This window comes from Apodemus sylvaticus, chromosome 13 (genome assembly GCF_947179515.1).
Source record: "Apodemus sylvaticus chromosome 13, mApoSyl1.1, whole genome shotgun sequence".
Lineage (NCBI taxonomy): Eukaryota > Metazoa > Chordata > Mammalia > Rodentia > Muridae > Apodemus > Apodemus sylvaticus.
This window is the reverse complement of record NC_067484.1, coordinates 22623542-22650032: the sequence shown is the minus strand read 5'-3', so window position 1 is coordinate 22650032 and position 26491 is coordinate 22623542. Positions and strand designations below refer to the sequence as shown.

The following is a 26491-nucleotide window of genomic DNA, read 5'->3' as shown; positions in this document are numbered from 1 at the left end:
GTTAGAGACAGTTGTGAATTCCCTTGGGAGTGCTAGGAATTGAACCCAGGTCCTCTGGAAGAGCGGCCAGTGCTCTCCTCCTCTCTAATTTTTTTCTTTTTGTGTTGTACTGGACATCAAATTCTATTTGGAGGTGAGGTTCTCTCTCTCTCTCTCTCTCTCTCTCTCTCTCTCTCTCTCTCTCTCTCTCTCTCCACTTTCAGGGAGTTAATATTCCACATTTGTGGCACTCCATTCAGATATTGGATTCATCCATTTACCCTGGTTAAGGGAAAGCCAGAGCTCAGGAGAAACCCTAAGACAATCCGTGTTTTCTGAATGAGATAAAAGTTGGAGCAGCAGGGGGGAAAAAGGGAGTGTAATAGTTTATCTCGTTCAAACATTTTCTTTCTTTATTTCTTTCTTTATTTTTATTCTATATATTCTTTATTTACATTTCAAGTGATTTTCCCTTTCATGGATCCCCTCTCCTGAAAGTCCCATAAGCCCTCTTCCCTACCCCTGTTTCCCCATCCACCCCTTCCCACTTCCCTGTCCTGGTATTGCCCTACACTGCTGCACTGAGCCTTTCCAGGACCAGGGGCCCCTCCTCCCTTCTTCTTGGGCATCATTTGATATGTGGATTATGACTTGGGTAATCCAAGTTTCTAGGATAATATCCATTTATTAGTGAGTGTATACCATGAGTGTTCTTTTGAGACTGGGTTACCTCACTTAGGATGATGTTCTCCAGTTCCACCCATTTGTCTAAGAATTTCATGAATTCATTGTTTCTAATGGCCATTGTGTATATATACCACATTTTCTGTATCCATTCCTCCACTGAGGGACACCTGGGTTCTTTCCAGCTTCTGGCTATTATAAACATGGCTGCTGTGAACTCAGTGGAGCCTGCGTCCTTGTTACACACTCTTCCAAGTTGCTCCTTCACTGGGGGGGGGGGGAGCGCGGCCCTCCCTGGTCAAGCATCAGATACCCAGGCCTCGTGGGCAGTGAGGTGTGAGTGGCTGTGAGGAGGAGCTTTAGGAGCTGGAGCAGTGTTTGCTGCAGGCCTCTCCCTTCTGCTGCAAACCCAGAGAGACCGCGTGGAGAAGAGCCCCACCCCATCCACCAGAAAATGAATGATGTGAGCAGGAGATGCCGTCTTTGCACAGGAGCTGAGACTTGGGCTTAGTTTGTTACAGCAACAAACCCCAGCCAGTTCTGACTGATACGGATCCCATCTTGTAAACGCCCGAGGAGGCTCTCACCACCTCATTTTCAGGACACATGCTAATGGACAAAAACATAAGAAGGGGCTGCGGCGGGGGAAACATGCTGTGTGGGTATCAGCCAGTGTTTCCAGCGCCCGCTGGATGGAAGAGCGAGTCACGGACAGAAGAGAGGCAGCGAAGATCTGGAACCCGAGTCCCTCCCAACACCCCTCCTGTCACCGGCGTCTGCTTGCCTGTCTCCCAGCTGCAGCCGGGACAGGGAGTCTAGTAGGCTTTGTGTAATTTTCCACAAATGTGTGTGTCAATGGTATGGCAGGGGAAAGGGAGGGGATATGAATCTGCTGAGTGGGGAGGGATTATAAGGAAGTGTGTTTGACTACCACCGAGCATTTATTTACAAATATTTCACTTAAGTCATGGTCAATCAAAGTTTCTTTATAGCTGGATTCTACTGCCCCCTTCCCCTTTCTTTGTTTTTGCTTTTTTTTTTTTTTTTTTTTTTTTTTTTTTTTTTTTTTTTTTTAAAGAAAAACCTGCCTGGCAACTCCTTCATTTCCCCCTCTTTTCTACCAATTAAGGAGTAGCACTTGAGTGGCACTTCCGGTAGCTCTGACTCAGCGTGCAATGAACCCCGAGTGCACGATGACAAACACAGGTCAGGCTTGGTCCCATTCACAGACCCTTCATGCCTCATGGTGAGAGTGAGGGACACCACACAGGGCAGTGTGCGGGACACCCGAGGAAGGCTGCAAATGAACGTTTGTGAGTTCAAAGCGCTTCTTGTTCATAAGTGTGTACCTGCCAGGAGAGGGGCAGGAGCAGTCTTAGCAATACTGTCTCTGCTTTGAGAGGCCATGAGACAGAGTAACATCTCCACATCCAGGTGCTCCAGCCAACCCAGGATGCTTACTAAACATCCATGGTAACAGACCGTACCCCTAACCAGCTGACTATGACGGTGCCTTAATCCTGATTAACTGAAGCTCAAGACCCGATCACTATTCACTTAGGTTGTGGAAAACAACCGAATACTAGGTCTCTCACCTGTTCTTCTCTGAGCCTATTTTGCTCATCTGTGAAATAGGATTAACGTTCCCAGCCTCTTTTTATAGGGTTTCATGGAGGCTTCAACAAGATACAAGTCTGGAGTGCTCAGCATGCTTCCCTGAGTGAAATAAGTATTAAAATGTTACTAGTCTTATTCAAAGGAGGGAATGGCCACATCTGATTGTCCTATTAAACATTCACAAGGCTCAAGCCCAGCCCTCCCCCAACCCAAGACGGGATTCAGTTCAGCCAACAGGAGCGGAGCTTTTAATTTGTGCCAGGTCTGAGGAGAGCCAGACAGTCGGAATGGAGCCGAGTATGGTGAGAAGGGGTGGGTTTCAGGTTGGTCCTACACCTCAGCGGGACGGATAGGGCTGCTAATCTGGCGAGTGGAAACGCTGTCCTAGGATTCAGATAATAGTAGATTTGAGAGAGTGTGTCAGGCTCTGAGATAAAGTAGCAGGATAGAGATGAAGAAAGGTTTTTGTTGTAGGAAATGGGACACAACTTTCCTCAGGAACTAGGGGGAAGAGGCAGGGATGGCAAGGAATGCTCAGAGTTGTTATTAGAGTGGCTGGGAACAAGAGGCAGAAGGGAGAAATAACACGGCAGCTGGAGCGGAGCAGCAGCCTGGGTGACTCTGAGAGTTTCAAAGAAGGAAACTTCTGTCCAGAATTGCAGACTAATAAATAGGAAGGAGGCTGTAGGTGAAACTATTAATGCTCCTGCAGACGAACACTGCTTTTCTGATAGGAATTTCCGCACAGGGAGTGCAGATTGGTGAGCATAATCTTTCCTGTGCATCCTATTCACCTTAATTACAAACTACGGCATGATCAGGTTCTAATAATCAAAATATTCGATACAAACAGGGAGAAAGTGTTCTCATAAAATGGGTCTAAATGGCACCCAGTTTAAAACGGTCCCTTCTTTTCTCCCCCCAGACCCCACCCCTGTGTTCATTCCTGTATATCAGTGTATATCAAACACTGTATATCAGTGGTTCTCAACTTGTGCACCGAGAACCCCTTTGGGGGTCACCTATCAGATATCCTGCATATCAGATATTTACTTTAGGGTTCATAACAGTAGCAAAGCTACAGCTATGAAGTGGCCAATGAAATAATTTTATGGTTGGGAGGGGTCACCATAACACGAGGAACTGTATGTGAGGGTCACAGCATTTGAAGGTTGAGAACCACTACTGCGCATGCTCGAGCAGCACAGCGTCACCGAACGAGGTCCCCAGTCCAAAGCAGTGCTGCTTAGGAGGGCTACCCTAGAAGCACCCGGGAGCTCTTAGTCTTTTTTTCCTGAGTTGGTGGCAGAAGTATGGTAGGAGACGACAGCCTTCCCAATACTTTGAAGGTTGGCTCAAGATCATGAGTTTGAGACACAGGAAGACCCTGACTTAACAAAGCCCAACTCCAAACCAAACAAATTAAAACCCGCCACCACCCAACCCTCCAAAACCACAACTGAGTTAAATCAGTATCTCTGAGGCTGGCAACCTGACATCAGTTTAAAAATGATTGTGATGAGTAGAAACCGTGGTAGGGAAGAACTCTGTGTAAGCAGGAGGAGAGACATCTGCCTAAGGCGAGCCCAGAAGGAAAGGATAAGAAGGAAAATCAAGCAGCCAGCAGAACAGGAGTTGCAGGTAGAGCGCCAGGGCTGCTGATGGAGCCGCTGCTGGAGTACGAGTGGGTGGGGCCCAGGAACCTTTCTTACTGAAAGGCGACCAATCCAGAGCTCTGGCCCCACCGCCAGTGTGTGTGTGTGTGTGTGTGTGTGTGTGTGTGTGATTCCCATGGGTCTGCACTGAAGCTCTGAGGCTCCGGGCTTCAAACTGGCGAAGAAAGGGCTCTCCCACTGAAGTCGAAGTGATGCCAATGGCTGCTTCAGTGGGGAAGGGTTCACCTTAATAAGTACTTCTGTGCAAGGAGAAAAGGAGGACTTGGGGGTAGGAGGGAGGGTGGTGTGTGTGTGTGTGTGTGTGAAAAATTTAGTGGTTGGTGCTGGGGTCTAACCCTAGTCTTTACAAATGCTAGGTTGGTACCTCTTCTGAGCTGTTCTGTGAGTCCTGCAGGAAGACTTTACAGAGAGACGAATTTAAGAGCTGTTTCTGTCCGTTCTTGCTGCTAATGTGTCTTTCTTTCTCAGAGCCAATGGCAGCTGTTGGTCAACTTCATCTGTCCTCCTGGAAGAAGCATTTTTGGAATTTCAAAGGAGTTTAAAAGTTAAGGCCTCATCTCTCACTAATTAACCTGTAGAATTCATGTGAGTGTCACCTTCTGGGGAGCAGGTTCCAGAACACCACCCCCTCCACCCCCCCCCATCCCCTCCTGGCTGAAAGCCAAGCTCAGGGTCAGTCGCTATGGTTCAAAGCCCAGGGCAGTGTCTTTACCTCTGCTTTCTCGCCCTACTTCTGGCAATTCTTTTCCCTTTGGGGATAGGATGCCTATGTTTCTTTGGAAGTTGAAAAAAGAACTAGGAAGCTGCTACAGAGAGCCAAAGCAAGGCTTTTGACACGTGCAAATGAGGTAGGAAGGGCAGCGGGGGCCCAGATTGTGAGACAGGGGAGCAAAAAGAACTCCGACTCTGAGGACTCTGAGAAGGGGGAGCCTGGGGTCCAGTAGGAGAGTGTGGTGAAACTATTAATATTCCCGCTGGAGAACACCGCTTTCCTGATCGAGGTGTCTGTGCAGGGAGATCATTTGGGTGAGGAGACTCTTTAGTGTGCATCAAAATCACCTTAATAACGAGCTTTTGCACACTTAAGCTTTTGTTTTTTGTTTTTGTTTATTTGAGACAGGGTTTCTTTAGCCTTGGCTGTCCTGGAACTCGCTCTATAGAGCAGGCTGACCTAGAACTCACAAACCTTCTGCCTGCTTCTGGAATTAAAGGCGTGCGCCAACACCACCCGGCCATAATTAGGTTTTATTAATGGAAAAACGTTCAATACAAGCGTATAAAATCGAGAGAAAACGCATAGGTAGGACCTTCCAGCCGCAGATAGCTTTCTAACTCTTTAGTTACTTTTCTTCCCACTTTTAAAGTCACCGTTGCACTTTTGCCCACCTCTGCCCAGGTGTTGTGGCGGCAGGTGCGACACCCCGCCCGCACCTGTGTGGCGTTCGCCCCGCGGCCAGCAGGGGGCGGAGCGTGCCGGCTCCCGGGGCGCCGCTCCTCGCCGGCCCCGCCCCCCGCCCCAGGACCCGGTGGCAGCGGGGGCGCGGAGGGCTTAAAGGCGGTGGCGACCGCCCGCGGGCAGGCGCGGGGCGTCCCTCCGTGGCCGGGCGTCTGCGTCACCTCCCCGTACCTGAGCCGGGAGAGCGGCGCGCCTTCTCTCCGCCCTCCCGCCACTCCCGGTCGCCGCACCGGCGCTGCAGCCGCCCAGGGAGTAAAGGTCGCGGCGGCGGCCGGTGCGAGCGGGCGTCAGTGCCAGTGGGTCGGTCCACCCGAGAAAGGAGCGCGGAGGAACTGGGACCGGTCCGGGGAGACTGCGCCAGCCGTGCACTGAGATCGCGGGGCAAGCGAGAAGCCCGGCCTCGGCGCTCAGCCCGGACCCAGCGTCCCGCGAGGCGCCCGGGGCTCCGGCCCGGCCCGCGGGGTCATGTCGTACAGCGAGCTCTACAGCCGGGTGAGTGCGGGCCCGGGGCACAGGTGCGGCGCGGCGCGGGGTCTCAGGGCCACCTTCCCTGCCGCTGCTGGACGCCCCTGCCAGCGTCTCGGTGGCCTCGGTCCCCGGCACCCCTAACTTGGATGGCAGAGAAAGTTTGGGTGTTCCTGGAGCGCGCCGCCTCGACTGGCCGCCCCGCAGAGTCCCCCAGACCAAGCGACGCAGTACGGTCCCACGCTTTGCCCTTCCCTCTCTGTCCTCTCCTGGTCTAGATCTCCTGCTGAGAGCCTGGAACCAGAGGGGCGTCTTAGCTCGCTGGGAGCCGGGGTAGGACACCAGCCTCCACCGAGGCACCTGACAGGCGACCCCATTTCCTATTTCGTGGACCCGGTTCCAGGCTCTCTGCAGGATCGAGAGCCCTCTTCGTTTGCCTGTCTTCTAGCGCGAGGCAACCAGAGGGACCCTAAACTTGAGAGTGAAGAGGGACGAGGAGCCCCTGTGTGGGAGGGACACAGAGCCTGAAGGAGGCGTGAGGCAGTGAGTAGAGAGATATTGTTTCTAAGGATCCCAAGGAAGTACGTTCTTTTAAGAAATTGTATATGTACACACACACACACACATATTTAGTTTTATTTTATTGTGTGTGCTTGCATGTCTATAAGTGCACCTAGAAGGCCAGAAGAGGGCGTCAGAGCCCCTGGAATTGGAGTTACAGGTGGCCACGAGCCTTCTTGGGGGTGCTGGGATTAGAACTCGGGTCCTCTGCAAGAGGCGCGAGCGGAATGTACCAAGTGCTCTTAACTGTGGAACCATCTCTTCAGCCCCAGGAAGCCCTTACTTAATTTGCCCACAATGGGCATTCTGAAGCGGCCCTTGGGTTATCAGGTATTTAGATAGGGCAGGTTGGAGTAATTATTGACCAGGGCTGGAGTGTCGATTTTCAGGTTTTGTTTTCAAGGTCAGGGTGCGCATGTGCGTGATGGAGAGTAGGGGGTGGTCAGGACTGGAAACAGGTGCAGCCGGAGTGTCTGCTCCAAGATTACAGACACGGCAGGTGCTGTAGTTAAAGTGACCAGCAGCTTCCCAGGCGTTCGTTGCCTTTGCCTATTTGGTTTCTGCCTGGTCCGGGGGACAAGGTGAACTCCGTAGGGCCTTTAATCACCCGTCCGTTTCTTCCTTAAAAAAAAAAAAATTAAGTTTCGTACATCCTGATGTCTGGTTTTCTTGTTCGTCTTTTCTGGTGGCTGGGACCTGTTTGACAGTCTTGCCTGCCTGCACGCCTCTGTGCAGAGGGTTGTGTGTATGCAAACGCTCTGTGTGTACTCAAGTCCTGTAGGCGAGTTTGCAATTCCTGTTTCGCCAGCCTGGAGGACAGGTCTGGGCGGGGTAGGAAGAGGGACTTCCGCATCCTCACCTGGCGATTGCTACCTAGTGTCCAGCGCATGGGGGAGCCCTTCAGCTCCGTGAGCTTACCGCCCATCTCAGTTTGAAATCTTTAATTCTCTTCCTTTTTCAAACCCGGTCCGGGTCAGCAAGGGCTAACATTCATCTAGTAGTTATGCAAGAGGATGCTACTTGGTTGGGGGCCAGTTCTGCGTTGGTTTGAATGGCCTTTGGATCCACCAGGGACCCCCAAAGCACGATAGGTACCAGTTTCTGTGAGAGGGTGGAGAAAGTGCGAGCCAGGGCTGAACTCCTCAGTAATACCAGCTTAGGAAAAGCACCCCACCTCTTTTACCCGTGGGAGTTTGGGGAGGAGCCTTGGGAGTTCCAACTTGGCAACTCTGGAGCTGAGAGGCTTGTCAGGAACCTGGTCTGGAGGCTGAAACCCAGTGACGCAGGGAAAAACAACCTGAGCCGGATAGAGTGTTCAGAGCTGTTCCCTGACAGCAAGCCCAGCAACTGTGAATACAAGAGATGAGCAGTTGCTTCGCAGGTTCACACAGCGTGTCCTGAAGTCCCCGAGCAGACAGTATTTAACTGCTGCGTCACGAAGCTAGTGAATTACTGGATACACTGAGTTTTTGGAGATCTAGTTTCAAAAGACAAAACATTTATACTGAATTTCTTTTCAAGTAGATCATTTGTTGGGAAACAATTTGATTTTTAGTTAGAAGTGAATATACTGCATGCTGACAGGGATGGTGAGTCAGTAGGAGTCTGCACTTGAAGTGTTTCAAGTGTACTTTTGAGTTATCCATCTATGGACAAAACCCCCCAGTTCCTAGAACTAGTTAAGAAGTATCTCAGTGGATGTGGAGAAAGAGGAACACTCCTCCACTGCTGGTGGGGCTGTAAGATGGTACAACCACTTTGGAAATCAGTCTGGTGGTTCCTCAGAAAACTGGACATGACACTTCTGGAGGACCCCGCTATACCTCTCCTGGGCATATACCCAAAGGATTCCCCGGCATGCAATAAAGACACATGCTCCATTATGTTCATAGCAGCCTTATTTATAATAGCCAGAAGCTGGAAAGAACCCAGATGCCCCTCAAAGGAGGAATGGATACAGAAAATGTGGTATTTTTACACAATGGAATACTACTCAGCAATTAGAAACAATGAATTCACAAAATTTTTAGGCAAATGGTTTGATCTGGAAAATATCATCCTAAGTGAGGTAACCCAATCACAAAAGAATACACATGGAATGCAATCTCTGATAAGTGGATATTAATTAGCCCAGAAGCCCTGAATACCCAAGGCACAAATTGCATAACAAATGACACCCATGAAGAAGTATGGAGAGGGTCCTGATCCTGGAAAGGATTGATCTAGCATGGGAAGGGAATATAAGGACAGAGAAAAAGGAGGGAGGTGATTGGAGAAGGGATGGAGAGAAGAAGGTTTATGGGACATATGGGGAGGGGGGATCCGGGAAAGGGGAAATCATTTGGAATGTAAACAAAGAATATAGAAAATAAAAATATTACAAAAAAAAGTAGTATCTCAGTGGTGTGAAGGTTCAGCATAATTAAAGCAAAATGAACAGAGTCCACTGTTAGTGGGTTTCTGGTTCTAAGTTATTATAAAGTTATTGAATCTTAAGTCAAAGTGATTGTGTGTGTGTGTGTAAGCACTAGCCTCCAAGGGTTCTTTTTTTGTTTTGGAGATTGGGTCTCACTGTGTAGACCAGGCTGTCCCGCAGCTCACTGTGTAGACCAGGCCTGCTTCTGTCTCCTGAGTGCTGGGTTAAAGGCATGCACCATTACACACGGGTAGTGTCCAGGTTTTCTGTTGGGCTACCATTAGTCTTCCCGGCAGTGGAAAGCACTCACACTGATGTCTGAGAATCAGGCCGTTTTCTAACCATTGTAGCCCTGCGTGCCAGGTGGGATTCCGAGTACGGGCCATAAATCACAGAACCTGCTGCACAAACACACTCCGTTTCTCGGGGAGATGGTTTGTTCATTTCGTTACATTATTGAAATATCCAACATTCCCTTTTTGTTTGTAACAAACAGTCCACTTTCCTGATGTGTCAAACACTGGGCTGACACACACTTTAATATATAATGTATGATGGAAATGATTGTCTGCCGTGCCAACAGCTCATTTTAAATGTTTAGAATGGAAATTTTGTAACCCTTTATTGATCATATCTGTTGCCTTAGTTGGGAGATGTTATTGGAGTATTGTAGGCATTAACCAGTTCTGGTAGTAACTTAGTGTATGCCTATTTCTGGTTACTCAAAGACTCCTCCCCTCCCCTTTCTCTCTCTTCAGTTAGGGTCATATGCTATGTAGTGTGTGCATAAGGGATGTTACTGATTTTTCTCACTGGTGAAGGGCATGTCTCATTAACAAAGACACTCCTGTTTTTAGAATACCCAGCCCCTTGTCTCTGAGGAATTGCTTTCTTTGTAGTGAGTATGGGAAAAGAGACTCAGTGTTGGATGCTTTCAGAGTGACATCAAGGTGAGTCACCTTCGTCGACTCTTAGGGAAAGCGGAAGTGGACAATGGACTCCGTTGTCGCAGCAGCTTTCTATATGACGTATGTTAGTGATTTGATTTCCAGCCACTAGAAAAGACTATGTGGGCTTGATTTGCACGGGGCCTAAAGGCAGCCCATGCATGTGCTGGCACGGGGAATAGGATTTGATGGTTTCAGAGGAGCCTGATCTAAAACTAGACATAACTTCTTTCCCCCAGGCTGAGTAACATAACCTTTAGAGGACTATTCTGGATATAAAATGTAAACACTGCTTTTTAGTTATTTTAAATAATGACACTTTATGTTTGCTACTTGATTTATAGTCAGCAGAGGTTCTGGGAGACCAGCACAGTTAGGGCAGTGCTCTTGCATAATCCTTTTGTTCTTAGCTTTTAACTGTCAGGTAGCATCTCTGCCGTCTAATGAAAACTCAGTATACACACATGTATTCATGTGGGGGACATCAGGTCTTGCCTATGCTAGGCAAGAGCTCTGCCTCTGGACAGCACCTCAGCTGTAGTTGTGGCGTTCTGAGTGCTGCTAAGAGTTTGTCCTGTTGACTGACACACCTTGTGAGTGTCAACTTTGAGCCTGGAGCCTTTACTAAGAGTTCAGATAGGAATGCCACTCCTAAGCAAAACAGAATTCCTGTGATCTATGGAAGTAACTTTTCCTTTCACTTCCCTATACTTCGAGTAAATAGGTTCCACACTGGTGTGATGGTTTGAATAGGTTTTCCCCTCGGCCCCCACCCAATAGACTCTTGTGTTTGAATGTTTGGCCCACAGAGAACAGCACTATTAGGTGTAGCCTTGATGGAGTAGGTGTGGCCTTGTTGGAGGAAGTGTGTCACTACAGGGGTGGGCTTTGAGGTCTCCAGTGCTCAAACTCTGCCCAGTGTAGAATTCAAGTCTCTTCCTGCTACTGACTTTGGATCAAGATGTAAGGCTCCTCCAGTGCCATGTCTGCCTGTACACTGCCATGCTTCCCACCATGTTGATAATGGTGGGAACTAAAACTGTAAGCAAGCCCCAAAGAAATGCTTTCTTTTATAAGAGTAAAATTGTAGTGGGGAGTAACAGACATGGTTCTGGAGAAGTAACTGAGAGTGCTACATCCAAATCCACAGGCAGCAGGAGGAGACCTCACTTGGACCTTTACAATCTCAGAGCCCATCCCCACTGACACAATAAAGCCACCTCTGCCCCAACAAGGACACACCTAACAGTGCTATTTACTAAGCATTCAAATCTGGAAGCCTGTGGAGGCCATTCTTATTCAAACCATCACCTTCTACTCCCTGGTTCCCATAGTCTGGTAGTCATATACAAAATGCATTTAGTGCAACTCCAGAAGTTCCCATAGTCTATAACAGTCTCAACACTCTTTAAAAGTCCAAAGTTAAAAATCTTTTCTGAGACTCAAAGTGACCTTTTTTTTTTTTAAAGAAAAAAAATGTGGCAAGTAAAAATTGTTCTAGCTAGAAACAAGCATATGTTACACAGATATAACACAGAAATATATTAGATGAAGAAGGCTATTATAAATTTCTCAACAACCAAAATAACATACCAGTGACTACTAGCACTATCCCACACAGAGTCCCAACTCTTCCCTGTCCACTCAGCATCTGGGTATTAGCTGATGGCTGAACTAACTGTAAACTCCTGTAAAATCAACATTGAAAAGCAGAACACGTACTTTTGACATATAATAGAAGGTACATTAGCATTCCCAAAGGGAGGAGAGGGGACATAGTGAGGAAACACGGGACCACAGCAGGACTGGAAACCTGCAGGGCAAGCTCAGGGCTCCACGTCTGATGTCAAAGCTCTCTTCAGATCTCTGACTCCTTTTAGTTTTGGTGACCATAGCACACCTCTCTCCTGGGCTGGGTCTACACTGGGTCTATGTTTTTCCTCAGCAGGTATTCCATGGCTCTGCTCTGGGACCTCCAAAATCTTGGGGTCTTGAAAGCAATACAGGGTTCACCTTCATAGTTTCATGTAATGGCCTCCTGGGGCCACCATGCTGGGACTCCTCTGCCACATAGCTGACCTCAGTGGCTTAGTTGAATCACAGGAGGGGAGGGTGGAGTGGTGGTGGTGGGGGCAGTGCCATAACTCCTTTCCCATATCCTTGCCTCTTCAGCCAGAACCACATGGCTGAAGCTGCCAAGTTTTTCTGCTTACTGGGGCTGGAACATTACCCCCTGTTCCAATATATTTTCATCAGCTTTTCTGTTTTCTATTGTTTTCTTCATAGCTTAAGCTTTTTTTTTTTTTTTTTAATTCTCTTTACAAGTTGGAGGCTCAGGTGGATGGGTCTTACCCTGAGGTCACTACTTCCTTTATCAGTTTTCTCTGTAAGTTTTGTTTGTTTCATCTCCTTAAGCACTGAACTTCGCTCCGTTGCACTTCCCGGTGCTCCTTTTCTCTGTAAACTGTACATTTTATATTTTTCTTTGCCCCCCTTGTTCCTTTTCATTATTAGTGCCCACTCTTCTGCAGATCGATAACCACAAGGCTTTCTTGAAATCTTCTCTGCAGCTACCACTAATCCTAAACCCTTCGGTTTAGCCTCAGGGAGATTTGGTTTGATTTTTGATTTTGATTTTATTCATTCATTCATTCATTCATTCATTCATTCATTGGTCAAGGACCGAAAGCAGCCTGCCCCCCCCTTCTCTCTCTCTCTTGGAAAAGAGCAGAAAGCAGCCACGTTCTTCACCAAAATATCAAAGGACACTCGCTAGATCACTTACTAATATTCTTGTCCTCTGAAACCTTTGAGCTGGTCCATCATATTCTATATTGCTCTTATAGCACCACTGCCCTGCCTAATGGTTCAACCCCTTTCCTCATCCGAAGTCCCAGAATCCACATTCAGCCAGCAAGCAGCACGGTCAGGTCTGTCACAGCAATATCCCACTCCCGGTACCAACTTCTGTCTTAGTGTTCTATTGTGAAGACGCCATGACCAAGGCAACTCTTACAAAAGCATTTCCTCGGGGCTGGCTTCCCGCTTCAGAGGTTTAGTCCATTGTCATCATGGTGGCATGGAGGCAGACTTGGTGCTGGAGAAGGAGCTGCGACTCCTGCATCCATAGCTGTTGTCGGTAGGGAGACAGACTTCTGGGGCTTGGAATGGGCTTTTGCGCCCCCCCCCCTTCTCCCACTCCCAATTAGTGACATATCCCCTCTGACAAGGCCACACCTCCTTTACTTCCTAATCCTTTCAAATTGTGCCACTTGCCAGTGGCCAAGCAAAAAGCCTGTGGGGGCCATTTTTATTCTAACCACTGTCCCTTATAGTAGATATACAGGGGGTTTAAGTGTCTTCATTTTGATGAACAATAAAGCTGCTATTGTGTTGTAGGAAGTGCTTGTAACACATCACATTTCTTTAGATTACATTGTTGAAGATGAAGTGGTTGGCATCACTGTAGCCATTCCTCACTGGGCCAGCATCCTCCATCTTTCTTCACCCTCCCAAACTCTGGTCATTGCCCTTTTTAAATCTTTGCACTGAGTTTCATGCCTTAAAGTTGACTTTCGTTGGAAGGTTGAAAATCTTTTAATATGCTCCATGTTCATAAACACCTTTCCTTGTTTTTCCAGTTTCCTAGCTGTTTTTTGTTAAATGACTTCATTTCTAGAAGAAAACACAAAAACCAGAATAATCAGCATCAAAATTATTAAAGTTAATACCCTGGCATTTACTTTCCTCTTCATTTGTTCTGATTCATGCCTTGCTGGGGGGAGGGGGACCCTCACTGGTCCTGAGAGTTGTTATTGAGTACTTTGTGCCAAGCTATTTTGCACTGTGCATTAGCTCATTCAACAGCACTAAGATGTAGCACCCCTGTTTAATAAGCGAGGGATCCTAGGCTTACATTGTGTGTCTAAAGCAGGGGTTTACCCACTGCTCTGCTATTTTCTCTGCAGTGTCTGTCCCTCCAGTGGCACATCCAAACCTTGATTTGTGTGTAAGTCTCCAAAGACTCCTGGAAACCATCCCCACCCATCCCCTTAGCCAAATGTCTTTTTGTTTGCTTGTTTTTGTTTTTTTGTTTTTTGTTTTGTTTTTTTTGGAGACAGGGTTTCTCTGTGTAGCCCTGGCTGTCCTGGAACTCACTCTGTAGACCAGGCTGGCCTCAAACTCAGAAATCCACCTGCCTCTGCCTTCCAAGTGCTCGGATTAAAGGTGTGTGCCATCACTGCCTGTCGCCAAATGTCTTTAGATGCTTGAGAGTGTGCCCTGCTGCCTGTCTGTTGGCCAGCAGATGGTTGATATAAGCATTTACTCTTCATGTAAGGTGTAAGATTTGATAATTTCTGACAAGACTCCTTAAGTGCATGAGGAGAACTTCCCAGGGGTACACCAGGCTCCTGAGTATTCCCTGATAGAGCATTAACACGGCAAAAGATGTGTTAAAACACTTCAGAAACACCCTCTAATTCAGTGTGGTTGGTTGATTGTTTGTTTTTGGTTTTTTGAGACAGAGTTTCTCCGTGTAGCTGTCCTGGAACTCACTCTGTAGACCAGGCTGGCCTCGAACTCAGAAATCCACCTGCCTCTGCCTCCCACGTGCTGGGATTAAAGGCGTGCACCACCACTTTTAAATTGGACTCAGGAAGCAGTCTTCAAGTTGCCTAGACTCCAGTGTGGATTAGGCACTTTTGGTAATTTGCTAAATTGTTACCTTTGAGAATGACAAGTGCCCATTTCGGCACTAGGTTAATAAGGCTGACTGCTCAATCCTCTCAAAGTTCACTGCCCTTGTTTTTCCCCTTCTTGCATTGGTCTTGGTAAGTTTTCTAGGCTAGCCTTGAACTCATGGACTACAGGCAAACACTACTGCACTCAGCTTATTGCCTTCCTTTGAACAATTCTACTTGTGACATAGACTCTCTAACTTTTGCCATCATTGCTGAAAAGTGAACGCCTTTGATAGGTGCTTTCCGTTGTAGCTCTCAAATGTGCTGCGGCTTGAAATCCTAACAGAGGAAAGGACACACTGAGAGCCTACTGCATGAGATTCAAAGTCTTGACTGTAACTTAGATACCAAGAAATTCAGGCTCTCCTAGGGTGGAGATCAGACTCCACGAAAAGAGGGAGAAATCTTTTTTTTTGGCTATCACTGGGTGTGGCGAGAGGGGAAAATATTTGAAGTGGTAAATTTTACTATGCTTATCTTTGTACACACTGACTATTACTGCACACTGGTTTATCCTGCTTTTCCCCCCATCTGCCCAGTCATATCCTCAGCGTAGCCCCAACCAGCCAGGTGGTGCATTGTCTGATGCATTAGCTCATTTCCCATAATGCTCAGCACTGTTGAAGGTGCTTCAGAGAAGAACAAACATAGTTTTGTGAATTTTGAAGCAACATGGAAAATACCATTGAAGGATAGGCACATAGACAAACTATGAGGACACGAGGGAAAAGGGAGACTAGAGCGTTTGGGGCTGGAGGAGGTGGGAGCAGAAAGGAGGGAGGGGCTGTTGGCAGTCTGAGGATGGACTGTGTGTCGGGTCATCAGTTACTTGAATATAAAAGCACTACAGATAAGTGCAGTCTCCACCCATTATTAAGGAAACTTGTCTTTGTGACAGAAAACCACAACCAATCAAAATGCAGAGAGAGGGAGCCCAGTACCAATGGATATCTACAAAACACTCCAAGGCTCACTGGGACATTAAAGAGGGAGCAGATAGATTGATCAGGGAGTTTGCAGTGAGATTGTGATTCCCAGCAATGTCGGAAGCTACACCCATAGTCTCACCAGCATGACTGCCTAAACATCATGAGCTCAGCAAGGATGGCACCTGTGGACATCCCAAGGTTGGCAGGGGAAAGACCTCAGCTACACATGGCACTGTAGGCAGCTGATTAAAACACTGAGCCGGGAGGGTGGCCTTCCCCAGGGGTGAGCACACCAGTTGATTGTGTGATGGTTGATGGGTGCCAAACAGTCCTGAAAACACACAAGCATATTATATGGACTGAGCAGGTTACATTTAAGAATCTATATGCATATCCATACATGCATGTAATAACAGTGGGGAAAGGGGCAGAAAGCTTGGAGGGAAAAATAGGAAGGGAGAAATGTTGTAATTATATTATCAGAAATTATAGAAGTATATGCAAATTGCTCTTGCTGCAGACTGTGGTGCCCTGAGCTCAACATAGGCTTGAAAGCTTTGAGAACACAGGTAATTTGTCTGTTGTGCATGCAATTAATGGTCTGATGTGTTTATTGGGGAAAAAATGTTCCCACTGAAGACTTAAACTGAATCGTACGATCATGATCCTCAAAGCTCCCAAGATAGGATTTGGCAAACTGGACACACAACAGATGCCATTGGCTTAGTTTAATTTCTACCTGAAATCCCCCATTCCTATTGACAAGGAACCAACCACCTTTACGCTAACATTATCTTCTGCCATGCCAGGGCCAGGCATTGACTTAGGTACCGATCAGAAAGCCCACCCATTTCCTCTGGAATTTGCCTAAGTCTGTGAAGTGGGAAGCTCTTGTAATGTGGTGGTTTGAATGAGAATGGTCCTTGTAGGTTTATTTGAATAGTAGGTCCCAGTTTGTGGAACTATTTGGGAAGGATGAAGAGGTGTTGTTGAAGGAATGTGTGTCACTGAGTTTTCAAAGGTTGATGCTATTCCCAGCTCTCTGTCTTTTTCACACCTGGGGATCAAATGTAAACTTTCATCTGCTGTTCCGTTGCCTGCTGTCAGTGTCTCCTGCCGTGATGGTCTCAGATTCTACTACCCTCTGCATCTGTGATCCTCAATTAAATGCTTTCTTTCATAAGTTGTCTTGGTCATTGTGTTTTGTCACAGTGACAGAAAAATAGATAATGGTGTTTTTCATATATACATATGAAATACATACATATATATGTATATAATACTATATACATATATATATACATATATATCCATCATACATCCCAAGGCTTAATATAAAATGGAAATTGAAATAGCAGTAAAGCAGCATTGGTGGATGGGAAAGCTTATGAAACAGGCTTGATTCTGACTTGTAATGGTTCACATAATTTAGGTCGTGTGTATCTTCCTTTGTAGGTCATTCCATGTTAAAGGCACAGTCTCATAGTCCCTTGAACTCAGTGTCTTCTTAAGCATCGCATTAAGACTCTATAGATTTTGCCCAGCAAGAGTAGAAGAGAATGAATCTTAATACCTCATGTGAGACTGGTTGGAGCAGGTCTTTAGAAGCAACGGTGGTAAATCAGGGAAGACATATTAGCAATAGGATTGGTTTCAATCTTCAGGGAAGAAAATTCCCATCAGGTATCCATCCAAAGATTTAGACCATCCTTTATCATGTGGGCAACAAATATAGTGCAGGTCTGGGTGAACATAGAGCCAGTGTGAGAATCGGGATGAGTTGTCTCTCCAGAGGGATCTTTGACTTTGAGTTCTTTTGTTGTGTGAAATTAGTATTAAGGAAGCCTTAGTCCAGTGAAGGAGATAAACTGCTTGATCTCATCTGATCAGATTTAATCTCCTTCTCCGTTTGCCTCTACTCCCTAGTGAGGCTGATGTTTGTAAAATAAGGAAAACGAATGTCTGCTCAGTCTAATGTTTCTTTGCTCTCAGCCTGTTTGCCCTGCATGTACATGTTTGACTGAAACAAGCCTCATTCACCAAAATAATGGCACTGCTTCTAAAATGTGGCTTTTATGCCAGTGCTCCAGATCCCACACATCTGAATAAATCATCTCTTTGAGGACGACTGTGGAGGGCAGAGGTAGAAGATGCAGGTCAACTTTCCTGTCTCTGAAACTGACGTCCCAGCTGGTGATGCAGGCTTCCCGCTCTCCTCTCTGGTGGCAGCACCACCATGCTTGAATGGTGAACTTTCTAGAATTAATCCAAAGTTATTTAAATATAGACTAGACAAGACAGGGATTTACTGAGGGACTGCCATTGCAGATGATGTCTGACCCTTGGGGTTATTTCTTTAAATGAATTCCTATTGTGTATTTGTGTCTTATGGGGAAGCACTTGACTGGGAGGTCAGAGGACCTCTTTGTGGAGTTCTTTTCTGTTGCATCTTTTTCTGGGTTCCAGGGAAAGAATTTAGGTCTGAGTCAGGCTTCCTCAGCAAGTGCTTTGCCTGTTGAGCCATCTTGCTGACCGTGACTACCAGTTTTGTGTGCCTTCTTGCTAGCTGTGATTCTGGAGTCACTGTTAATTTGAATATTCTCAGTGTCCAATAACCATGTGAGGCATGTGAGGCTGTTGGGAATAGTCATCTGAATATAGCAATTGTGATCTCTTTAGAAATTTAGAAACTCACAGAATTTCATGGCTATACTGATTTGCGGTCCACTTCAATGTATATATAAGTAGATGCAGATTCATATAATTATCTACCTCTATCTTGACAAGCATAATAGCATCAGTAAGTATCTCATGATTTGAAGATGAAATGGAAAGACTTTCGACCTAGGATCCTAAGATGGTCTTTGGAAAGATGAAAGAATGTCCCTGCTGTGCCCGGCAGGGTGTTGGGTAGTGACCATGAGTGATAGTAAAACAAGAAAGGAGGATACAGAGCAGCATTAGTCACACTGACCCCCAAGGAAGCCACTCGGGTGTCATTTATAAGGACAAACAGACCAACAGCATGCGGCAGACAGATATAACCAGCCTTAAAATCCAACCCATTCTGCACCAAGGTGTGCTTTGGGGGCATTTTGTAAAGTAGAATAAGCCATTTATAAAAAGATACATATTGTATGATATGACTTAATATTTAAGGCACCTAGGATAGTCATAGTCACAGAGAGGAAGAACTCTGGTTGGTCCCTGGGAGGGGAAGAGAGAGTTGAGCGGGTTCTGTAAAGTGAATGAGAATAATGCGCCTATTGATTTCAGTTAGAGACCACGTAAATGCTACTGAATTTTACACCTAAAAACAGTGATGCTGAATATTTACATTTTGTGTACTTTATTACAATTCTAAAAAGTACTCTGGAAGAAAGAGGACAGACAAAAGTATAATGTAGTTTGAATTAGGTTAGACCTTGAAATGGTCTAGACTAGGGTCTGAATTCTGGTTCCTCAGCTGCCTAGTGATCTTAAACTTGACCTCCAGGATTCAGTGAATTGTAAGACATGAATGAAAATCTATACAACCTTCAGAGGTTTATTGGGATAAAGTAACAGGTAGCGATGTCATATCATTAGGACATGGTCACATTGTTGGAAAGCCACAGTCTAGGGTAGTGGTTCTCGACCTTCCTAATGCTGAGTGAGACTCATAAGTACAGTTCTCATGTCATGGTGACCCACAACCATAATATTATTTTCACTGCTACTTCATAACTGTAAAATTTTGTTACTGTTATCATAGTGTAAATATCTGTGTTTTCAGATGGTCTTAGAGGACCCCTGTGAAAGGTTTGTTCGACTCCCAAAGAGCTCACAACCCACTGGTTGAGAACTCCCAGTCTTGGGTAACACAGCATAGGGTGAGCCTGAAGGCGGGGATGGGAGCTCTGGATGTTTATCCACTATGTGCTGCGTGGCCAGTCTTCAGTTGCATGTTCTAGCTTTGCAAAGCACCAGCATCCTGGGGAAACTGGGTTTAGAGTGTGCTTGTCTTCTTTCAGGCACACAGAGCACGTAGGCTTTTGAGGTCCTGACTTTGAGGCCTGCTAGTCACCTCAGACCTGACCTATGCAGCGGGGCAGGCCTCCTTTCTACTGAGAACAGCTACTCACATTCACGTGACTGACTGTCCTGGTTAAATTTAACTGTCAACCTTCTGTACCTATTAGTCATCTGAGATGGAGCCTCAGTTGAGGGGTTTCTCACATCAGAATGGCCTGTGGATAGATCTGCAGGAGATTGTCTTAGTTGTTAATTATATAGGAGGGCCACTATAGATTGGGCCATCCTAACACAGGTGGTTCTGGGCTCTGTAAGAAAGCAACCTAAGAACAAGTAATCTACAAACAGTGTTTACCCCGTCTCTGCTTCAGACACCTGTCCTGACTCTTGTACACGGTACACTGTAACCAAGGGTAAATCCTATTTTTCCCTAGGTTGTATCTGATCATAGCAACAGAGTGCAAACTGAGCACAGTTTCTCTTAGCACTTTGCTATTTAGGCTATAAGGGCACTTCAAGATATAGGCTCTATTCTTAGGAAGCTTAAAGCATTGAGATAGATGGGGGTTTCTTAGGGACTGGCCTAATAGCCAGTGTTGGGGACCCAGAAAACTTCCCAGTACACCGTGGCTTTGGGTACCTGATTATCATGCCAGTAGGAGAGGGTACATTTCTTTCATGTTAATGCAATAGATGGCGTGATGGTTTGTATGGGCTTGGCCCAGGGAGTGGCACCATTAGGAGGTGTGACCTTGTTGAAATAGGTGTGTCACTGTGGGCGTGGGCTTTAAGATCCTCATCCTAGCTGCCTGGAAGTCAGTCTTCTGCTAGCATCCTTCAGATGAAGATGTAGAACTCTCAGCTCTGCTCACACCATGCCTGCCTGGATGCTGCCATGCTCTAGCATGATGGACTTGGAGTAATGGATTGAACCTCTGAACCTGTAAGCCAGCCCCAATTAAATGTCCTTATAAGAGTTGCCTTGGTCATGGTGTGTGTTCACAGTAGTAAAACTCTAACTAAGACAGAAGCGATGTAATACTCTTTGGTCTCTCGTTCTGTCTGCTTGCTTTGGCCATGGAATGAGTACCCTTTCTGAGTCTCTAGTTACAGTTTAGGATGGCTCCGTTGTTCACTGTTCTGACTGTCATGGAGGACCAACACTTCTCTTCTGCTTCTCAAGATTAAACCCAGGGCCTTGTGCTCCACGCTGGAGTCTTTGCTCAGCTGAGAGTCCCTTCTTGATTGGCTACGTTTGAGTAGGTCCTACCTCTGGTCCAGGTGGTTCTTTTTAGTCCAGCCCCCTTCGGCCCAAGGAGCTTCCGTAGATGAGACTGTGATGGGAAACTGGGTTCCTCTTATCGAGAAGCACGAATGTTGCTGGCACCTGAGACAAGGTTTCCTGTTTGGGCGTATCAGTGTTACTCAAAGAATATGAAAGGGCTGGAGAGATGGCTCAGAGGTTAAGAAAACTGACCGCTCTTCCAGAGGTCCTGAGTTCAATTCCCAGAAACCACATGGTGGCTCACAACCATCTGTATTGGTTCTTCCTTAGCCTGGGCCTCGAGGCCTCCTGAGGAGAGCCAGACTTTTGTGCAGTTCTCTAAGACAGTGAGAACATTAGATATTGACACCAAATAATCTAAATAAACTGCCATGCTTTTAAAGAAAGAGGGTAACAATCGGATGCCTTCTTCTGGTGGGTCTAAAGCAACAGTGTACTCCAATAAATAAAAAATAAAATCTTAAAAAAAAAGAAAGTATATGAAAAACAGAATAGGTCCTGGATTGCGTTCTCTCTTAAAAGGCCATGCTTATTTATGGAACTCATATCCTGCCTTAGTTGCAAACCTGGATTCTCCTGTCACCTGTCTACTCCAGATGCCAGTGGACATTTCTGTATCTAGAAGAGGAGCTATGACTTGCCATCTCTACACAGAAATAATGCTGCCCCCCCCCCCACGCTTGTCACTACTTGCAAGTCCAGACCTTTTTCTTGGATTTGTCCATCTTCTCTTCTTGTTTTTTTTTTTTGTTTGTTTGTTTGTTTTGGTTTTTTGGATTTGGTTTTTTTTCAAGACAGGGTTTCTCTGTATAGGCTTGGCTGTCCTGGAACTCACTCTGTAGACCAGGCTGGCCTCAGAGATTGCCTGCCTCTGCCTCCCAGAGTGCTGGGATTACAGGCGTGTGCCACCACACCCGGCTTGCCCATCTTCTCTTCTAAAGGGTCTGCCATTGTCACCATGCTCTCCGGTTGTTCCTCTGCTCCTCCCTCCCTTGACTCACTTTCCTGAACTTCCTATAACCCTTCCTTAATAAACACTCCAGGGATCATCCACTGTGCTAATGTCCCTGAAATGTGACTGGCAGAGTGTAACCAAACCCCACTCCCCAGGCTGCTGGGGTTACCCTGCACTCAGCCATGTGTACCCTCCTTTACCAGGACAGCCTCTGAGGGCATCTGTCTGAATTGTACTCAGGTTGCAGTGTGAACCGTCTCAGGAATCAGAAACTGCCCAAATGCTGGCCGGAGAAGAGTGAAGTGTCTGCGCTGCACGTAACACCCAGGCACTTGGAACAGTAGTATCCTTCATGTGAAACGGCATGACTGAGTGCCACCCGCTTTATCTCATGCAGTAAAAGCAAACGCTTGGCTCAGTGCTGGAATTTAAAACCTCTCCTAATGCTTTTTGTGATTCGCATTGGTTGTCATTCCCTGCTGAGGTACATTTATGCATCCGATGTTTTTCTATTATTTTACTGTATAAGGTAGACCTGGCAAGAGGCTATAGTTTTTTGAGTTATAGTAAAAACAACGGTTGGAATAGAGGTAGCTTATAGCACCAAGCCATGGAAGTTTTGATAGTGTTCATTACCGTGCGTTCCCATGTAATACCTTATTTAATGGGTGGGAAGTGGATTCTACTCCATCACAGTTTGGGCTGTGCACTTGGTGACATACTGCGGAGAGTGTGAAGCTCTGTTTTGCAGCGATGACACCTTCAGCTCACAGTGCATGCCACAGCCTTATTGTCGCAGCTGAGACGTCTTAATTGGCTTTGGTGGGCTGGGCAGCGTTGCGGTTAGACCTACCCATGAGATGCTGCTTGATGATGAGCGTAGCCCAGAGGTGTGAAAGATAAGGCCTGTTCCCAATGTGACAATGTGACATAAATGCTATCCAGCAGCAGTGTGTGAAGGAGGTTTCTTTTGTGCATCACCTTCAGAGATGAACAGGGTGGGACGGAGCATCCTCCTAGGGTGGGGTCGCCGCCATGGCCCTCGTTAGGTTTCCTTCTGCTGCCCTTTGTGGTGCTTGCTCTGCCGAAACCTCTGGGCCTCAATGCTTCTCTGCTGCCTGCAAATGACTAAAAGAATGGGGCTCTCTGTCAGGAACCACAGTTAAGTGGGCGGTGCGAACAGGATTGCTGGGGGGCTTTCAGTCTTCAAAACTGTTCAAAAGAGCTTACTGGGGTGGTGCCCACTTTAGCCTGAACAGCTGCTCTTCCCTAGCCTATGCCTGGAGACCTCCTGAGGAGAGCCAGACTTCTGCGCAGTTCCCTAAGACAGTGAGAACATTAGATATTGGCACCAAATAATCTTCATATACTACCATGCTTTTAAAGAAAGAGGGTAAGGATAAGTGCATATAAAATCCAAATGTAAAAATGTTTATATGCTATGAGAGCTTACACAGGTTTAGAAAGGAGTCCTCTAGAGCATAAACAAATATTCAACATGGGAGAGACTCCATGTGCATGGTCTGTACAGGACTGCCTGCCTCTGATGTTTGGGAATGGGCCTTATGTCTTCTTGGATGGTCTTTGCTTGAGCTATAAAGGGCAGAGTTGGCTTGACTCAGTGTCGTTTCGGGTAGGTGGGCAAGGTGGCTTCATTTCCTTAAAGTAAGGCCGACTGGCTCGTGTCATTAGTTCAGTGTTTGGTATTGCTTGAGCAGATGTATCTAAACACTTTCAAAGCTGTTTCACTATTTTCCTTATAAGATAGCACTTTTCGTTCCTGATGGCCGAGGGAAGAGGGTCCTGGTGCAACATGACCCAAGATACCTTCAGATATAACCAGAAGTACACAAGCAAGAAACATCTGCCAATGATTCATCTTTAAAAAAAAATAAATAAATAAAACAACCCTGGAGTGATAAATGATGTTCAGGAATGCACACTCGTCTTATAGGCAAAAAAAAAGTAGTTGCTTAAATTGTTGCAGACTACAGAAAACGATAGTGCTATTGATTTTATGTACTGGGGTAAGATTGCGACCACATTAACCTCTTTACGGCCTCCATTTTATTATCTAGACAGATGTTTGCAGGAGTGAGAGACTATAGAATGGAAGTTCTACAAAGTTCCTTATGTGGACTATGACCAGTGGTAGCTTTTGTCAGGAGTGTTGGCTTCAATAGGGAGACAGGTATAGAAGAAAGGATGAACTTGAAGGGGACCCCCCACCAACAGATGTCCTTTGAAGAGGACCAAATAACAATGATATGGCCTGGGTAAATCAGGCTCTTGATGTATTTAGGTTTCAGAAATGCAGCTAGACGAATATTAGCACCCTGTCTTAGGGTTTTACTGCTGTGAACAGACACCATGACCAATGTAAGTTTTATAAAAGACAACATTTAATTGGGGCTGGTTAGGTTCAGAGGTTCAGTCCATTGTCATCAAGGCAGAAGCATGGCAGCCTCCAGGCAGGCGTGGTGTAGGAGGAGCTGAGGGTTCTATGTCTTTATCCAAAGGAAGGCAGGAATAGACTGGGCATGCTCAGGCATCTAGGAGGAAGATCTCCAAGCACATGCCCATAGTGACACACTTCCTCCAACAAGGCCACACCTTCTAATAGTGCCACTCCCTGGGACAAACATATACAAACCATCACATACACCCCCACCCTCTAAAACACAGAGGAAACCAGCAAACCTACCACACCAGAGCACTAACTTTAGTCGAATCAGCCAGCATAATGAGGATATGCTACAGGGAGAGAGGGACTAGAGGGAGGACGTGCCTTTCCCTGCAGCTCTTGAAAGGAAGACATTTTACTGTGATGGTTGGAACTGGACATTTCCGAGGAGAATTTTGGTGCTCCATGTCTTTTGCTACAGTATTGATTTGTAGACTTGAACCCACCACTGAGCTTCCCAGTAAGATATGATCGCCACTGTATTGTTTTCTAAACTGATTTCCTTTTTCAGATCAGTCTGCCCAGGTAGCTTAGGCTGCCTTTGATGTCCCAGGCCTCCTGCAGCAGTCCTCACAGTGTGCTGCTATTCTTAGTGATACATTTTAAGGAGCATCCATAAGAGAAGCCCACTGAAAGGTAGATGCTCAGAGCAGGGAGGATCTGGGCGTCACAATACCCACAGATGTCCAGGGAAAGGCAGAGAGTCTTCTTAGGCATGACAGCCAATGGGAGGCTGCAGCAGGAGGGATGGAGTTCTAGACCGGCCTGGGCTATGGAGGAAAACCCCTGCTGAAACACAACAAAGGAGGTTTAACATTGAAATGCCACTGTGCTGCCCTGGGGGGTTGTCTTGCTTTTGAATTCTCCAAAGAGTAAGATAAGCAGTGGCTGTGTGTGGCGGTGCAGGTGCAGTAGATTTGGCTTAGTGTGGAAGTGTGGGGTCGCTCAGACCCTGGTCATTCCAGGGACAGGATGGCTGGTTTATGTGTACGTGGGGTTGCCTTCCTGTCTCCCACTGAGCAGGTTGTGGTGTAAGCAAAGATGTAGCAGAGGTGCCCTTAAATAGGAATTTGACCCTTGAAACTTCTTTCCGACCAGAAAAGCTTCTAGAACTAACTTCTTTTCGGGGAACGAACATCAAATTAAGAAGGGCGATTTTAAATGAGTATTAGAAAAACAGTAATGTTCTTGATCGTCCTCTTAGAGCTGATTTACAGTTTCTGTTTGTTTTGTCAACTTTGACACAAACCTGAACAACATACCTAGGAAGAAGGAGCCCCAAATGAGAAAAATGCTTTTTCTTGTTAATGATTGATGTGTGGTTAATAATTGACCACTCCTGGGTGGGTGGTCCTGGGTTTTATAAGAAAGCAGCCTAGCAGGCCATGGGGGAAGCAAGCCAAGAAGTTGCTTCAGTTCCTGCACAAATGTCCCCAGTGTTGGAGCGTATGACCTCAGATTTGTAAGCTGAAATAAACCCTTTCTATCCCCAAATTACTTTCAGTCATGGAGTTTTTATCCCAGCAACAGAAACATCCCAAGACCATTTCTTAGAGAAATAAGGTTTTCATCTTTGTTTTAAGAATGGGAATTATAAAGCCTTTGCTGATGTTGCATAACTTACTAAATGTAGTTTACTTCATGTGCCATGTTGGTAGTTATTTAGTACTTGGCTGTAGAAAGGAACAGGAAGAGCCCACCTGTTATCCATTCTATGGTCTAAGCCACATGTAGGTCGTGAGTCTGGATCTAGACAAGGATGGAATAGAGGGACCAGAGAGAGGGAGATGAGGTGGATTTGTGATAGAGGAGAGGAAACGTTTAGAGGGGATGGGGGTCCTACGCTGTTAAGGTTGGTCCTTCCTGGAACCCCTTGACCGTACAAGTGCTCATGGTTGACCCTGAAAGAATGAAGTTCATTCAGGACCTGGCTTGCCTTACTTCAGATTTCTGTTCCCCATGGTGTTCTGAAAATTGACTAGGTCTAGTTGAAGCATCTCATTAACGGTGAGTTGTGGATGGATGTGCGAGGCACTGACAAAACTGGCTTCCCCCACGCCCTCCTGCTTCTCTGTCACCTGATCCAGAGTCCTGGCATGGGAGTGTTCTTCCAGGAACAGGGACTGACGTCTAACGTTCCTGTTCCTGTGGCAGCACCAGGTAGCTGAGTCCAGGAAGACAACAAAGGCACTTTCCACTTTGCGCGCGCACGCGCGCGCGTGTTTGTGTGTGTGTGTGTGTGTGTGTGTGTGTGTGTGGTAATGAGTAAGAGTACACACGTTGCCATCCCGCCGGAATCCT

At 46.4% G+C, this 26491-nt stretch overlaps 1 protein-coding gene across 1 annotated transcript in view; it reads left to right on the top strand.

The window, feature by feature from the left end:
* Nucleotides 1-5479: 5479 nt before the first annotated feature.
* The window catches only part of Myo5b (myosin VB), a 313010-nt gene continuing 291998 nt past the window's right edge, over nucleotides 5480-26491 (top strand). Inside the window, exon 1 of the mRNA XM_052155754.1 lies at nucleotides 5480-5904. Within this exon, the coding sequence (XP_052011714.1) occupies nucleotides 5878-5904 (27 nt within the window). The 5' untranslated portion in view covers nucleotides 5480-5877. The remainder of the gene's footprint in view (nucleotides 5905-26491) is intronic.